This window comes from Chiloscyllium plagiosum, chromosome 42 (genome assembly GCF_004010195.1).
Source record: "Chiloscyllium plagiosum isolate BGI_BamShark_2017 chromosome 42, ASM401019v2, whole genome shotgun sequence".
In the NCBI taxonomy this organism is placed as follows: Eukaryota; Metazoa; Chordata; class Chondrichthyes; order Orectolobiformes; family Hemiscylliidae; genus Chiloscyllium; species Chiloscyllium plagiosum.
The window spans coordinates 20385-38237 of record NC_057751.1 but is presented as its reverse complement, the minus strand read 5'-3'; the positions used below and the strand labels follow the sequence as shown (position 1 = coordinate 38237).

The window sequence follows — 17853 nt, the reverse complement described above, 5'->3', positions numbered from 1 at the left end:
CCCCCCCCTCCCCCAAGCCACCTTGTAGAGGGGAGTTATGTTAAATACTTTAACGCAGATTCACAATTGCTCATTATTGGAGGGGGGTTTGCTTGAATTATTATATGCTATGTAAAAAGAAAAAAGAGAGACAGAGATTGAGCTTTGGGGAGTGAACCAAAACTCTCTCAATTGATAACGGGGAGAAGATTTTGACAATAATGAAAACATTATAAGGATTAATGCCCAGATTGAGAAAGGCGCAAATAAGGTAAATATCATGAACAGTATAACAAGAAATATAATTGAGTAAATGTGAGTTGAACAAGAGAAGATAAAAGGTAGATAAATCCAGTGGAAACACTTCACAGTAATCAGTAGATTTTCTGAGCGTACTTGCAAATAGAGAAAAACATTACTGAAAAACGCAACAAATAATGATGTGTCATGTTTGAATAAAGAAACACACTGAAACTGAAACATAAGATATGCCCCAAAATCATGGACCATTTACAAGGAATCCTGAAGAAGGGCTTGTGCCCGAAATGTCGATTCTCCTGCTCCTTGGATGCTGCCTGACCTGCTGTGCTTTTCCAGCAACACTTTTTTCAGCTCTGATCTCCAGCATCTGCAGTCCTCACTTTCTGCAAGAGTGGAATGTGGATTAAGACACCAATGGAATACAGAAAAGTGAGATAATTGATAAATCAAATTAAGGCAGAAAGCAGAGTCACGGTGATAAATTTGCTTGAAAAAAAGTTAAGGAAGGCACTACAGGTGCTGTGAAAAGTAAAAATAGCAACTAGGAATTGTATCAGACACTGGCAGACTGGTCATATTCTTCTTGTGTCTAGCAAAGGAGCTATCCTGCATGGACGTGTGGACCAGTTAACATGGAGGTGCTGAGAAAGGTCTCAATCTTCAGAACAAAAGCATCAAGAAATAGAAAATGCAGTAGTCAGAATCAATTTCAAAGGAATGATTTTTGTTTCACAAACCAATCAAATTGTGTGATGCAGAAACAGAACTGTGGGAATACTGTGGATAATTACCCTCAATAGAGAACGGGCTGAATTGTTTTTGTGTTGCAAGGAGAAGGCTGGGTTGTGGCCTATTGGAGGTCATTAAAGTGGTGAAAGGTTTTGATAAATCAAACAGAAGTGAAGGTGGAGGCAGTCCGAACAGGTTTGGGAAATGAACCTGGACATGGGCCAGTGCAGGGTGAATGATTGTTCTGCGGGCACAATTCTAAATCTAGTGAAGGAGTAAACGTTGTGTACGTGCACAGATTACTGATGGTGGTGGAGGACAAATGAACAGAGCAGTTAATAAAGCACATAGCATTCTTGGCTTTAATGGGGCTGTAAAGGACAAGAAAAAGGTGGTCATGTGGAACTTCTACAAGATACGTGTTTGTTGAAGTTTTATGTACATTTATGGGTGCCACGTAATAGGACAAGTTGGGAATGTTTTGAACAAAGTGCAAAAGGGATAGGTGAGAATGGATCCAGAAATGAGAAACCTCAGGAAGAAGTTGGGACTGTTCTCCTTGGAGAGAATGTGGCTGAGAGAAACCATGGATGGATGAGATAAAGCTGTTCTTGCTTCTAAAAGAAAAAAGAAAATAGATTTGAAATATCCAAACTTTCTCACCCTAACTATTTACTGTGTATGGAATGTATGGCCTGGAAATATGGTGGGAGAAGGTTCAAATGAGGCATTCACAAGTGCATTGGAAAGTGAACTTGGCAGAAATGGTGAAAATGCAGTGGACTGAACCACATTTAACCATATCCCCAAACCAATCGCAAGTACGACGTCTTTTTGAACAAGAACAGTGGTGAAACTTGAAAGGGTTCAGAAAAGACTTACAAGGATGTTGCTAGCACTGGGGGTTTGAGTTGTAGGGAGAGGCTGAATAGGCTGTGGGGTGACGTTACAGTGGTTTATAAGTACAACCACCTGATGAAGGAGTTGTGCTCCGAAAGCTAGTGTGCTTCCAATTAAACCTGTTGGACTATAACCTAGTCTTGTGTGATTTTTAACTTTGTACACCCCACTCCAACAGTGGCGTCTCCAAATTATAAAATCATTGGTAGGGTAAATAGACAAGATCTTTTTCCTAGGTTGGGGTTTTCGGGATGAGAGGGGAAGGATTTTAAAGGGCAGCTTTTTCACTCTGAGGGTAGTGTGTGTGTGTGTGTGGAATGAGCAATCAGAGGAAGTGGTGGAAGATGGTATATACTTATCCAGATGACTTTTAAATGTTATAGGAAGAGGTAGGGTTCCAGCATCTGCAGTCTTCACTTTTGCTGGTAAATCGATCGAGATTAGAATACCTGATTAGCATGGACAAGTTGGATCTAAGGGTATATTTCCATGCTGTATATCTCTATGACTCAACTTGAGGTTGCGTGGAGGTGCAGAGAGGACCAATAACTGGGAGTGAGAGTTCATTCCTGATGAAGAGCTCCGACCCGAAACGTCGATTCTCCTGCACCTCGGATGCTGCCAGATGTGCTGTGCTTTTCCAGCACCACACTCTCAACTCTGATCTCCAGCATCTGCAATCCTTACTTTCTCAGAGTTTGAATCGCGAATTCCGGCTCAAGGCTAATTCTGGGAATTTGTAGAAGCCTGGACCGGAGGATCTGGGGAGACTTTGGAGCTGCGCGCTGGGGTCATGAAGGGAATCGGGATATCCGCTCAAGAGCACGGTAGGGGCGAGGCACGGAGCTCCGCGCTGGGGATACAACGTGCTCCTCCGCACTGGGACCGCTGGCTGGTTATTGGCGCCTGCGCGGCCGGTGGCCGGGCCCGGCATTGAGGTCTCAGCGCATGCGCACTGACCGCCCAGGGCCTCCGTGAGCCAGTCGGAGCGGATTGAACGGCGAGGCTCGGGCCCGCAGCGGGATGGCGCTCAGGCGGATCCAGAAGGTGAGCAAGGCCGGGGGCCGGCTCCAAGCAGCGAGACAGAGAGAGGGGCCTTGGGTACCGGTTGTCATTGAGCACAAAGCGAGAGGACCAATCCAACAAGAGGTTCCCGGTCTGTGCCTCTGGCTCTGGCAGACGGGCCTCGTCCTACAGCGGCCGGGACAGCACGGAGATGAGGGCAGAGCCTTCCCAGGATTGAGCTCACAGCGGCCCAGAATCCTCGCCTCATACCACCACATCCTTCCTCCTCCGCCCTGCAGCCACTCCTCTCCCTCCTACCCCTCTTCCCCCTTCCATTTACCTTCCTAACTACTAACACAATCTGCAGGTTTACCTTCAGAAGATCCTGGACAAAAACTCTCAAGTCTGTTTGCACCTCAAAATTATGAATTTTATCTCTATTTAGAAAACAGTCCACACTTTTATTCTTACCAAAGTGAACGACCTCTCACTTTTGCCTCCATCTGGCACTTCTTTGCCACTCTCCTAACTTGTCCAACTCCTTCTGCAGCCTCCCCGCCTCCTCAATGCTACCTGTCCCTTTATCTTTCTTTGTATCTTATGCAAAGTTAGCCAGAATGCACTTGGTTCCTTCATTAATGTATAAAGTGAAAAGTTGTAGTCCCAACACTGAGCCTTGCGAAACACACTGGTCACCGACTGCCATCCTGAGAAGGACCCTTGTATCGCCACTCTGCTTTCTGCCAGACAGCCAAGCTTCTATCCATGCTAGCACCTTGCCTCTGACACCGTGGGCTCTTATCTTACTCAGTAGCCTCTTGTGCGGGACCTCTTCAAAGGCTACTTGAAACCCAGGTAGATAACATCCGTTGGCACTCCTCGTTACTTCCTCAAAGAATTCTAACAGATCTGTCAGGCATGACCTCCCCTTGATGAATCTATGCTTACTTTGCCCTATTTTACCATACACTTCAAGTATTCAGAAATCTCATCCTTCACGTTGGAGTCCAGAATCTTATCCAGAGGCAGAGGTTAGGCTAATTGGTCTGTAATTTTCCATTATTTGTCTTAGTCCTCTTTTTAAACAGGGTTATCACATTAGCAATTTTTCAGTCCTCTGGAACTCCTCCCTGATTCTAGCGATTCTTGAAAGGTCACCATTAACTCCTCCATTATCTTTTTATCCACCTTCAGGCCATTCAGTTTTACGAGAACCTTCTCCTTGCTGATGGCAACTGTATTCAGCTCTGCCTACTAACTGTCTTGAATTTTTGGGATATAACTTGTGTCTTCCACCATGAAGACTGACAGCAAGTAATTATTCATTTCTTTGTTTCCCACTACTATCTCTCCAGTATCATTTTCCAGCAATCCAATATTCTCTTTTGCCGTTACAGTCTTCCTTCATATTACTGGCTAACTTACCTTCATATTTAATGCCCCTCATCATTTCGTTTTTTGTAGCCCTTTGTTGGTCTTTATAAGCTTCCCAATCCTCTGGTTTCCCACTGCTCTTCATTACCACATTATAAGTATTCTCTTTTGCTTTTTATGCTGTCCCTGACCACAACCCCCCATCCCCGATCAAGAAGGGAAGAATAGGGTTGAGGGAGCTGGGTCTTTGGAACAAGATGAGACTGATGCAGAGACACAATGCGAGTTCAGACTGTAGGGCATGGGAGTGCTTTGCAGGAAGTTTGGTTCAGCGAGTTAGGGGGAGGGAGGGAGTGACAGAGGCAGCTGATCATGTTGACAACAAAGTTTATGGACTCCTTGCACTTGTCGTTTGCAGTGAGGATGGAGGAGACAATGGCAAGGGGTTTAAGGAAGGAACATCTTTATACTCCTGCATGAGTTAGAAGTTTGAGTAAACCAGAATGGAGCTGAGAGTCCAAGCAAATGTCGTAGTGACAGGCAAAACCAAGTGAAGTTAGAAGGCTACGTCTTAGATCAAAGGAGGTGTAAGTGTCAAGAGGATGTCGAGCTTCACATCTTCGATGTCTCCTTCTTTCTTCTCTCCCCTCTTCCAATCTTTATATTTATGAATGTATGCAAGGTGAGAGGAAGGGATCTACTTGACCCAGTAAGCATCTGCCACACAAATATGTCATAACAGCAGAGATCTGAGCAGGACTGGTAACATCTGTGGGAAGAAAGCAGAGGGTAACATTGTGATCCCAGGTGACTCTTCATCAGAATTGACAATGTTTTTCACTCTCTTGAATTTGACATTATCTTGAGTTTGTGATATGTGCATACAGTTCAAATTTGCAGCTTGTATTTGTGCCATGTAACTTAATATGCAGCTGATCATGTAAATTGATAAGGCACATGCTTGCCTGGCAGGAAAGAAATCAGTTGGTTTTTCTACAGAAAGCCTTGGTATTCTTTCTGTTCCATAAATTACAGAGTCATACAGAATAGAAACAGACCCTTCAGTCCAACTCATCTGCGCCGATTAGTCATTCCCAATCTGATCTCATCCCGTTTGCCAGTATTTAGCCTCTGAGCCTTTTCTATTTGTATACTTATCCAGATACCTTTTAAATATTTAATTGTATCCACCTATTCTGACAGCTCATTCCATACATGCACTGCCCTGTGCATGAAAAAAGTTAACCCTTAGGTCCTTTTAAAATCTTTCCCCTTCCACCTTAAATCTTATGCCCTTTAGTTTTGGACTCCCCCACTCGCAGGAAAGGACCTATGCTGTTCACCCTATCCATGCCTGTCATGATTTTGTAAACCTCTATAAGGTCACTCCTAAGTTGCCAACGCTCCAGAGGAAAAAAGCTCCAGCCTATTCAGCCTCTGCCTGTAACTCAAACCCTCTCGTTCCAGCATTATCCTTTCTGCACCCTCTCAAGTTTAACAACATCCTTCCTTTAAAAGAGTGACCGGAATTGTATGGAGTTTTCCTAGAAGTGGCCACACTAATGTTCTGTAACCTGCAACATGACATCCCAATTGCTGTAGTCAACGTTCTGATCAATGAAAGCAAGCATCCAGGTGCTTTTTTCACCACCTTGTCCAGCTACGACTTCATTTTCAAGGTCTTTGATCTGATGGTGTCCATTTCCCACTGGGCTCTCCAGGACAAAAATAAAACCATAAAGTGCTGTAGAAAATCAATGGGTCTGGCAGCATCTGTGGACAAATACAGCTATGTCCAGTGTGGCTCTTCTTTAGAACTGGAGCAGAGATGAGCCCAGCCAGAGGTTATCTTGTCTCACCACAGCCCAAACTTAGTATTCAACAATTATGAACAGTGATTTTAGATTTTGGGCTATACAATTAAATTTAACAGCCACGAGAGTGTCAGTGTGGATTTGGGATTGGCTAAGGAATCGAAGGAAAGAGGAGTGGTTCAGTGGTTTTTGACAACTGTTCCTTGGGAGTTGAATCAAAGATCTTTGCTTTTTCATTGGTTTCCTGGGCTTGCACATGTAGGCATAATTTGACATATTTTGACATTTTACAGACTTTACAAAATTGGTCCTGTGTTAAATAATTAGAATGTCAGTTACTTATTTCAGAAGGCAATGGACTGGTAACGTGAGCAGAAATATGACCGGTCGAGTTTAGCTTGTAAACTTACTCATAACTTAGTTTGGGAGAAAAGGCAAGTACTGAAAGATGTTGGCATATGATACACAACTCTTGAAAGTTAAGTATATGTGATTTTTGCCTCAGATGGTGGTGTGTCTTAGTCCAGAGCAGCATGCTGAAGGAAGTTGTCAAGGCCTTAGAGACATACAGTCATGCAGCACAGAAACAGTACTCCAAATGTAGCCTTATCAGTGTCTTGTACGTTATAATATGATATCCCAACTCCTGTACTCGATGCCCTGATCGATGAAGGTAAGCATGCTAAATGCCTTGTTCACCATCTTGTGTTTCTGTGACACCAATTTTGAGGAATTATATACCTGCACCTCTGGGTCTCTCAATTTGACAAAACTCCTCAGGGCGCTACCATTAACTGGAAGTCCTGCCCTGGTTTGTCTTAGCAAAATGCAACACCTTGCATTCCATCTGCTATCCCTTGGCTCACTAACCCAGTTGATCAAGATCCTGTTGCACTCTTAGATAATCTTCTTCACTGTCAGCTATACCACTAATTTTGGTATCATCCACAAACTTACAGATTGTGCCTCCTGTTTTCTCATCCAAATCATTCATATAAATGATGAACAACAGTAGACCTAGCACTGAGCCTTGCAACACAGCACTGGTCACAGACCTACTGTTTGAACAACAGCTCTGTACTCTTTTAAGCAAAGGATAGAAACAAAAAAGTAAAGATACCCCCTGACACCGTCCCCATCAGACACTCCTGGGTGGGGACAGCACCGTTAAAATACCAAGTCAAATTTCCTGTACCCTATCTAATGTGAAAGAAAGGTTTCTTCAACTCTTAAACACAAAAATCAAAAAATCAGAGACAGTGTGAGGAAGCTTTACTGCATTAATTGTAATCTGGAATGCAGTGGCAGTCGGGGCCATGGATGCAGATTGAATAATTACTTCCAAATACGTGAAAGGAAAGAATTTACTTCAGTCTGGGTGTGAAGCAAGTGAATGGGTCATTGCATCTTTCAAAGAGGCATCTGTTTTCATTGTTGCTAGCATTGCTGCAAGCAGCAGTAATCACCTTGTCTTGATTCCCATTTAGAATGTGGTGTAGCCTTGAGCCATTGCACTCAGAACTAGGGTGGAGGAATTTACACACCTGTCAGGGAGGAAGTTCCAAAAGTTGGATTAGTTAACAACCCAGAGTTGGCAATTGATTTTTTTCAAAACAAGATAGCGTGGATGGACTGAAATGTGTAGTTGATGTCCAGTGCCCTTGTTCTTTGAGATAAGAGACGTTGTGGTTTGGAAGATGCAATTGAAAGAGCCACAGCGAATTACTGCAATGCACCTTAGAGTTTGCACTACTGTGAGCTGGTGCTCCTCGGACCACTTGGGCACTTTTATGACATGAATCTTACTCGCTACCCTTGAACTCAAAGCTAAAGGTTGGCCAAGTCTTGCTGCTTTGACACTGACTGCTAGTTCTTTCGAAGGAATTGTGAATCATCGGCAAACATCCCTGTTTTTTGACCTCCTAATGGAGAGAAGATCTTTATTGCAACTTGACATGGTTAGGCCTTTGACACTGTTCTGAGGAATCACAACCTAAGAGTGGTGTCAATGGCCTAACCATATTAATTTTTTGCAGTGCTGTCCTGAGATTAAAACGCCCCACCAAACCATCTATCTGAAAACTAGATGTGACCCATTTGCACTGTCAGTGGCACTGTCCATCACTTTGCTGATGCTTGAAAGTAGACTGATGGGGTGGTAATTTGATTTGTTCTGCTTTTTGTTGGCATGACATGCTTTTTTCATTTTCCATGCAGATAGGTATCAGTGACGATAATGAGCAGCTGTTCATTGAGGATCATGTCTCAGCATCTATTGTATCCAGTGCACTCAACTGTTTTTTGTTATTACCTGGGATAAAACAAATTGGCAGTGAACTGAGTTCTGCAACACTGAGAATATCAGAAGGCTGCCATGACAAGATAATTCATTTGGCACCTCTGGCTGAAAACGCTTTAGCTTCGTCTTGTGCCCTTGGCTACCAAACTCCTATCATGAGAATGTTCAAGCAAGCTCTTTGAGACGATAGGAAATAAGAACATGATTGAATGGACAGCCCCTTCACCCTGTTTTGTTGTTCAATGGGATCATGGCTGATCCAGCACTCCTCATGTCCACTTTCGTGCATTTTACCCACAACCCTTGATTCACTTACTTGTTAAGTATCTATGTATCTCAACCTTAATTATACACAAGGACTCTGCCCCCACATTTCTCTGTGGCAAAGATTTCCAAATAGAGACAATGCTGTGAGAGAAGAAATTCCTCCTCATCGCAGACTTAATTAGCACCCGTAAATTGAGACTATATCCTCTGCTCCTAGACATGTCCATGAAGGGAAATATTCTGTCACCATTTACCCTGTCAAGCCCCTTTCAGAATCCAATATGCTTCAATGAGATATCCTCTCATTCTTTTAAACTCCAGTCAGTAGAGTCCCTTTTCATGCCTTTTCTCAGAGACAGTCCCTCCATACCGGCGTCAACTTTCTCTGAACAGCCTCCAGTGAAATGATATCTTTCCTTAGATAAAGGGACCAAAACTGCTCTCAGTACTCCAGATGTGGTTTCACCAGCACCTTGTACAGTTGCAGTAAGACCTCTATTTGTTCTACTCCAATGCCGATGGGCTAACATTCCATTAGCCTGCCTGCTGCGCTGGTGTCCAGCATGTGTTTGTGCACACATCACATCAAGTCCTTTTTTTGTTGCAGCTATTTGCAGCTTTTCCCTCTCTTTTTGTTCTCCTTTCCAAAATGAACAATTTCACTTTTTCTCATGACTTTCCCTATTTAGTTAATTTATCAGTATCTGTCAAAACTGTTTGCATCCCTCGTGCAACCTGCCTTTCCACCTTTGTGTTGTCTGCAAATTTGGCTGCAGTACATTTGCTTCCTTCCTTCGTCATTAATATACATTGTAAACAGTTGTTGTCGCAGCACCAGTACCTGTGGAATCCCACAGATCACCAACTTGAAAAAGAAAACCTTTAGTCCCACTCACCGTTTCCTGCCCATGAGCTAATACTGTCCATCTATGCCAATATACCATTGACAACATCATGGGCTTTTAACTTATGACTGAGTCTTTCGTGAGATATCTTGGCAAATGCATCTGGAATTCTAAACAGAACACATCTGGTTCTCCTCTGTCTCCTCTGGTTGAAACTTCCTCAAAACTTCAATAAGCTGATCAGACACAGTTTCTCTTTCATGAAACCATGTTGACTCTGCTTGATCAGAATATAATTTTTGAAATGTCCCACTGTTACTTCCACAATTGATTCTAATACTTGACCGGCTAATTGACCAATAGTCACCCACGTTTTGTCTCTCTTCCTTTTTGAATGGGGGCGGGGTCACTGTCAGTTTTTAAAAATCTTTGTGTTTTTGTAGAATCCAAGGAGTTTTTTAGAAACTTGAAACTAATGGATCCACTATCTCCGTACCTACCTCTTTGAGGATCCTAGGATGCAGGTGACTGCTCTGCCTTTAGCCTCGTTAGTTTATCTAATACTACTACTGCTACTCCAGTGATGATGATGCTACTCAATTCCTCCATCACATTCTTTGGTATGAATGAGATGTCCAAAGTATCTTCTTAGTATCTTGCTAGTTTGGATTCATTGGGCTGTTCACCGAGCTGTTAGGTTTGTTGGCACACGTTTTGTCTCCTATATCTGCTTCGTCAATAGTTGCTCTGTTGCCTCCTGTGAAACACTGCTGTACTGTTGTGTTTTGCATTTATGTGGTTCAGTTTGAGCTGTTTGTGATTGGTGCCACTTCCAGTTTTCCATTGCAGCTGTTTATATATCGGGTCCCAGTTTGTTGATGGAGTCGGAGGAGAAATACCATGCTTCCAGGAATTCCCTTTCTATTCTTTGCTTAGCCAGTCCTAGTAGCCTTGTCCCAGTCAAACTCATGATTCTTGTTGTCTGTATGGATACCAGGGTGAGTTGGTTGTGTCGCTTGGTTGCTAATTGGTGTTCATGATGCAGGTCACTCGCTGTCTGCCTGTTTGTCCTACGTAGTGCTTTGTGCAGTCACTGCATCAGATTTTGTCCTGCACATAATAGGTATCAAATCCTTTATTCTGGCGACCCACTGTCTGAGTTAGGCTCTTGGTTTGTGTGCTGTCAAGAACCCTAGTGGTCAGAGCAGTCGAGTTGTCAGTTCCTTTGACTGATGATGTCACCTTGAAAGGGGTCGAAGCATCTCAACAAACCTGCTAGCTCGGCGCGTAGACCAACAACGAATCCAACTAGCTCCCGCACTACAGATCTTCACAAAGTATTTAAATCTTGCCAGTTTGCCCTCATTTATGGAACAGGAGAATCGACATGAGTTTCGGGCATGAGCCCTCCTTCAGGAATCATGCCCGAAACGTCGAGTCTCCTCCTTGGATGCTGCCTGACCTGCTGTGCTTTTCCAGCAACACATTTTCAGCCTGATCTCCAGCATCTGCAGTCCTCACTTTCTCCTAGTTTGCCTTCATTATTTATTTTCTCTGTCTTGGTTATCTTTTTATTCCTCTGCTGGATTCTGAATTTATCCTAGCCTTTGGGGCAGTCACTGCATTTTCCTTTTGTATTTGCTTTTTCTTTTTCTTTCAACTTATTACTTGACTCCCTTGATTGGCTCTAGTTGGTTTATCCCTGTCTCAGAATCTTTCCTTGTTATGAATTTTAGCTGAGAGTAATGAATTACCTCTTTAAATGTCTGCTACCACTTGCTTACTGTCATTCCTGCACATCTGTCTGCCCAGTTCATTCGAGCCAACTCTGTTCTCATTTCATTGTAATTCCTGTTATTTAAGTTAAATACAGTTGTTTCTGATCCAAGGTTCTCACTGTCGATCCAGATATTGAATTCTATCACGTTATGATCACCATTTCCCAGGGTATCTTTTACTTCCTTCAGTTCATTTGTGGGATATGGTTGTTGCAGGCTGTCCAGTGCTTATTGCCTGTAGGTAGTTGCTCTTGAGAAGGTGGTGGTGAACTGCCTTCTTGAACTACTAGATAACGCGTATTGTAGGTTGACCCACAATGGCCTTAGGAAGGGAATTCCAGGATTTTGACCCAATAACTGTGAAGAAACAATGATATATTTCCAAGTCAGGATGGTGAGTGGCTTGGAGGACACCTTGCAGGTGTTGGTGTTCTCATCTATCTGCTGTCCTTGTCCTTCGAAATGGAAATGGTCATGGGCTTCAAAGATGCTTTTTAAGGAACTTCGGTGAATTTCTGCAGTGCAAAGATAATAAATAGTGCTGCTACCAAGTGTCATTGGTGAAGGGAGTAAATGCTTGTGGATGTGGTGTCATTCAAGCCAGCTGCTTTGTTCTGGGTGGTGTCAAGCTTATCGAAGTTGCACCAATTCAGGCAATTGGGAAGTATTCCATCACACTCCTCACTTATTCCTTGCAGGTAACAGACAGGCTTTGGAAAGTCAGCAGGTGAATTGCTTGCTATAGTCTTCCTAACCTCTGACCTGCTCTTGGAGTCTTGTAAGTGCAGATGAGTTTCTGGTCAGTGGTAAGCCCCCAGGGTGTTGATAGTGAGGGATTCAGTGATTGCAATATCATTAAATGTCAAAAGATGCTTAGATTGTTTTTAAATGGAGATGATCATTGCTTGGCATTTGTGTGGTGCGAGTGTTACTTGCCAGTTGTCAGCCCATTGTCCTGATCTTGTTGCATTTCAACTTAGACTGCTTCAGTATTTGAGAAGTAGTGAATGGTGCTAAACACTGTACAATTATTCTGGATCAATGGTGCTGGAAGAGCACAGCAATTCAGGCAGCATCTGACGAGCAGCAAAATCGACGTTTCGGGCGAAAGCCCTTTATTCCTGATGAAGGGCTTTTGCCCGAAACATCGATTTTGCTGCTTGTCGGATGCTGCCTGAACTGCTGTGCTCTTCCAGCACCACTGATCCAGAATCTGGTTTCCAGCATCTGCAGTCATTGTTTTTACCACTGTACAATTATTGGCGAGTGTCCCACTTCTGACCTTATGAAGGTCATTTATGAAGCAGTTCAAGAAAGTTGAGCATAGGAAATTACCCTGAAGAATCTCTGCAGAGATGTCTAGAGCTGAGGTGACTGATCTCCAACAACATAACTACCAGGTACATGTCAGGTATGACAGCAACCACAGGCATGTTTTCCCCTTGATCTCAGTTGATTTCAGTTTTGCTCGGTCTCCTTGATGTCACGGTCAGTTGAATGCAGCATTGATATCAAGGGCTGTCACTCTTACCTTACCTCTGGTATTCAGCATTTTTGTCCAAGTTTAATGAGGTCAGGAGCTGAGTCGACCTGGTGGAGCCCAACTTGAGCAATTGTGAGCAGGTTATTGCTGAGTAAGTGCTGCTTGATAGCACTGTTGATGACACCTTCTGTTACTTTACTAATAATGGAGAGTAGACTGTTGGGGTAATATTTGGCTGGGTTGAATTTATCTTGCTTTTTATGTACAGACATATTAGATTAGATTCCCTACAGTGTGGAAACAGGCCCTTCGGCCCAACAAGTCCACACCGACCCTCCAAAGAGTAACCCACCCAGACCCATTTCCCTCTGACTAATGCACCTAACACTATGGTCTGGGCAATTTGTACATTGTCAGGTCGATGCCAATGTTATAACTACTGGAAGAGCTTAGTTAGTGAAGTGGCATGTTCTGGAGCACAATCTTCAGTGGTGTTGAAACGTGTGTTGCTGGAAAAGCACAGCAGGTCAGGCAGCATCCAAGGAACAGGAGAGTCGACTTTTCGGGCAAAAGGCCTTTCCTCCGGAATGGTTCAGGTTGGGGGGGGTGGGGTGTGTGGGGAGTGGATAGGCGATAGGTAGATGCAAGTGGGGGATGATGGTACTAGGTTGGAGGAGAGGGTGGAGCAGATAAGTGGGAAGAAAGATCGACAAGTAGGACAGTGCAAGAGCGTGGTGCCACATTGGAGGGTTGAATCTGGAATGAGATGGGGAGAAGGAAGATAAGACACCTGGTGAAATCAGCTTTGATGCCGTGTGGTCAGCGGGTCCTGAAGTGAAAGATGAGGCATTCTCCCTCCTTTCGTTGGGTGGCTTAGATTTGGCGTTGGAGGAGGCCCCAAGACTTATTGGCTGGAATGTTGTCAGGGCTCATAGTCTTTGCAGTATCCAAAGCTTCAAACCGTTTCTTGATATCATGTGCAGTGAATCAATTTGGCTGAAGACTAATATTTGTAATGCTGGGGACTACAGGAAGCGGCTGAGCTGGATCAGCCAATTCACATATCTGGCTGAAAATTGCTGCAAGTGCTTCAGCCTTATCTTTTGTACTGTTGTGCTGGGATCTCCCATCATTGTGGATGGGTATATGTGTGGGGTCGCCTCTTCCTGAGAGTTGTTAATTGTCCACTATCATGCATGACTGCAGAGCTTAGATCTGATCTGTTGGTTATGAGATCGCTTTATGTTCATCACTTGCTGCTTCTACTGTTTGTCATGCAAGTAGTCCTGTTTTGTATCTTCACCAGGTTGACAACACATTTTAGGTATGTCTAATGCTGCTCCTGGAATAGTCTGCTGCACTCTCCATTGAACAAGGGTTGATCCCCTGGTTTCATTGTTATGGTTGAGTGGGCGTTTGCCAGGACATGAGGTTGCAAGTTGTGCTGGAGTACACATCTGCAGCTGTTAATGGCGCACAATGCCAAGTGGATGCCCACTATCAAGTTGCTAGACCTATTTGAAGTCTGTCCCATTTTTATTGGTGGTGATGCCACACAGTGTGATGGAGGATATTCTCAATGTGAAGGTAAGATTTCATCTCCATAAGGATTGTGCAGTGGTCACTGTGATCAAAAGTTTCATGGACAGATACATCTGAAGTCGACAGATTGGTGAGACTGAGATCAAGTATATTGTTCCCTCTTGTTGGTGCTCTCACCATCTGCTGCAAACCCTATCTCTCAGCTGTGCCCTTTAGGACTCGACCAGCCCACTCAGGAGTGCTGCTGAGTTGGTGGGCATTGAAATTTTGCAGTCAAATTAAATTTTGCGCTCTTGACACCCTCAGTGCTTCTATGAAGTGTTGTTCAACATGGCGGAGTGCGAATTCATCAGCTAAGGGAACATGGTACATGGTAATTCCTTGCCCGTGTTTAACCTGAAGTCATGAGAGTTATGGAGTCCAGAATGAATGGTGAATCACTTCCTGATTTGTATATCATTGTGCGCCCACCCCCGCTGGGTCTGTGCTGCTGGTGGCACAGAACATATGCAAGGATGGTGATAATGGTGTCTGAGACATTGTCTGCAAAGTATGATTCCATGAGTAGGATTGTTAGGTTGTTGCTTGACTAGTCTGTGAGACAGCTGTCCTAGTTTTTGGCACAAGCCCAAGTTTTAGTCCAGAGGATTTTGCAGGGTTGATAGGGCTGTTTCTGCCATGATCTTTACTGGTGTTGAGGTTGATGTTGGGTAGTCCATTTGTTTTTGTTTCTTTGAGGAGACTTCAAAGTGATAGATAAAACAGTGACTTGCTAGACCATTTTGGAGGGAACTCTTGATCCTTGCTGCAGAGACAGCATTCCCCTGACAATATTATCCCTGATGACAACTGCATTTCTTTCCTCCCAACTCTTCAGTGGCTCTCTGTGCCATGGTGCTGTGGTCAACTTGCGCATCCTCCCTGCAGCCCCTGCTTTTGCCACAAGGGGAGACAGAATGTCAAACCTTTTACTACTGTAGGAGTCTCAGCCCTTGACCTCGTCTATCTCGTGGAAGTCTTTACCTGCCTTGCTCCTAGTCACACCAATCTGTCCCTGACCACTGTTCAAATTTGTGGTGAGTTCATCTAAAGGGTGTGACTGCCTCATGAGACACAGAGTCCAGATGATGTGTCACAATTTTCAAACTTTGGACTCCATCTCTTTAAATCTGAGCCAAAGTTCCTCAAGCAACCACCATTTGCCACAGATGGTCATTGTAAATGAAATGAAGTAAATAAACAGCAATGTGATTCATCAGCTCCCACATCATGAAGGTCCAACACAGCGCCTGACCTTGCACCTTTATTTCATTTACTCGGTTCTTAATTTATTTTTCATTTTCTGCTGGTCGTTTAATTTTTAATCTATGAAGTATTTCTTATATTTATCTTAAATCTGAAAGAAACATATAATTGTTAAATTATCCTTTGTTCCTACCCAATGAACTTAGGTTTTCCTGTGTTGTCCTTCTTTGTTTTGTACTGAGCCCTGATCATAGCCTTCCATTTATCCAAACTATGAACCCAAAAGAAGTGCTCCTCTTCCCTTCCGAATGCACTGAATGTCCATGTTGCTCCGGAATTCCAGAGACTGTGCCTCTCTCCAGATGTGATAGCTCCTTACTGATTGTGTGAATCTATTTGTTGTCGTCTCATCCAGTCATGCCAGCCTTCACTCCTCCTCGAACAATGCTAAGTTCCCTGGCTTGATGGCAGTGATAGAGACTGAGATATGCCACACACTGAAGTTGTATTGTGGTTGAATGTGTTCTGCTTTTGATAGCGCTGAACATCATATCAATGCCCAAATTAAGCATCTGGATTGTTTTCTTATTTTAAATCATTTAGTACTTTATTGTGCCCATGATATTAAGTGTCTACTTTGTTGTGAGGACCCAAACCCAAAATCTGAGTCAAAATAGTTGTCTGTCCTGTGGCACTGTACTCCCTTTGACAGTAGTGATGAGGTCTAACTGATTCATAGACAAAGTCTGTACAAAAAAAAAGTTCCATAACCTGACTATCTTACTGTGAAGCTTGATCTGTTCCCAACTGCTGCATTCAGTGTGAATCCATAATGTTTTGCTGAACTTGTGTGTTGAGAATTGCACCCAAGGAAGCTTTCACTATTTTAAGTTTTTTTTAATTCTTTACCAGGAATACCAGGACTTGGAGCGTGACCCTCCAGCACTGTGTTCAGCAGGTCCAGTAGGAGATGACTGTAAGTGTAACGAGTTACAGAATGTCTTTCTTGTGATGTTCAGCCAAGGGTAAAACTGCCATTTTAAATGATCATTGTCAGAAATATACTTGAAAACTAAAATGATGAGTTACCATTGAGAAGACATGTTTGAAAAACGTGCGCTCTACCTTTATGCTTGTCGGCATACAGTAGCTTTCAGTGAAACGCCAAATGGTGAAAGGTTGTTTTAGGTGGCTGTCTAGTCACTTTAAGGAGGACGACGATGAAGATGAACAGCGAAGTTTGTTGAAACTTGCACTTGAAATTTCCTGAAAATGTTTCATTTTAAGACTCGGTGCTGTGACATTGAGTGACCCAATATTGTTAATTGAAGATGCATGGTTTCATAAAACCAAACATGGACACATAAGTAGAGTCAGCCTGACAAGCAAATCATTTCCAGGCTGCCTTTTTCCTTGATTCAATGCTAAGTCTTTATTTTTGTTTGCACTCTGATGGTTTTCTTTCTCGCTGGCTGTGGGCATTGCATGTCTTTTTCAACAGAACTGCGGGTGTGCAGAGATCTGGGGAAAGGTGGGAGAGTAGCACTAGACAATAGTTAGTATTGACATGATGGGCTAAATGGCTTCTTCCAGCAGTAATAACTTTGCAACTGTGTTGCATACTTTTGTGGTGTTAGTCCATTTCACATTTCTGCTTTTTTCCTCCTCTTGTGTCTTGTAACATCTTGTATTGCATGTGTGTTCAATGTATTTCTCTTCTTTGAAGAGATAAAATGGATAGCTGGAGTGTTTTGGAGTTGAGAGACATGCTGCTATCTACATGTGGGAGTGAAACTTTGAAATTTCTTCTGTCTTTTAATTGATTTGAAATGGAACTAGTGTGAGAAGCTGGAGAGAAAAGATTGCTTGAATGGCAGAAATTTGAATTCTTTTTCAGCAATTAGGTGCATTGGACGTTATTGAATTAGGGGACTTTTTGCAGTTAGAATGCATTTCAGTTAATTTGCAAAATGTGACCAAAATGAGAGAGAGAGAGACTGCAATTTCCCTTCCCACGTGGTTGAAGATGCCCTCCAACGCATTTCATCCACATCCCGCACCTCCGCCCTCAAACCGTAACAAGGACAGAACCCCCCCGGCTCACCTTCCACCCTACCAACCCTCGCATACACTGCATCATCCGCCGATATTTCCGCCACCTCCAAATAGACTCCACCACCAGGGATATATTTCCCTCCCCACCCCTTTCACCTTTCCGCATTCCACAAAGACTGTTCCCTCCGTGACTACCTGGTCAAGTCAACGCCCCCCCAAACAACCCACTCTCCCCTCCTTTCACCTTCCCCTGCCACCGCCGTAATTGCAAAACCTG

General features: G+C 43.5%; 1 protein-coding gene across 3 annotated transcripts in view; it reads left to right on the top strand.

Annotated features, from left to right (window-relative positions):
• The window catches only part of LOC122542995 (ubiquitin-conjugating enzyme E2 D4-like), a 40194-nt gene that overhangs the window by 9043 nt on the left and 13298 nt on the right, over positions 1-17853 (top strand). The window contains exons 1-2 of one of the 3 annotated variants that reach the window (XM_043681140.1): positions 2813-2916; positions 16434-16497. In XM_043681140.1, the coding sequence (XP_043537075.1) occupies positions 2893-2916; positions 16434-16497 (88 nt within the window). In that variant the 5' untranslated portion in view covers positions 2813-2892. Of the gene's footprint in view, positions 1-2812; positions 2917-9976; positions 9998-16433; positions 16498-17853 lie in introns of those variants that run through there. The other 2 variants (XM_043681142.1, XM_043681141.1) reach the window with 2 other exon arrangements.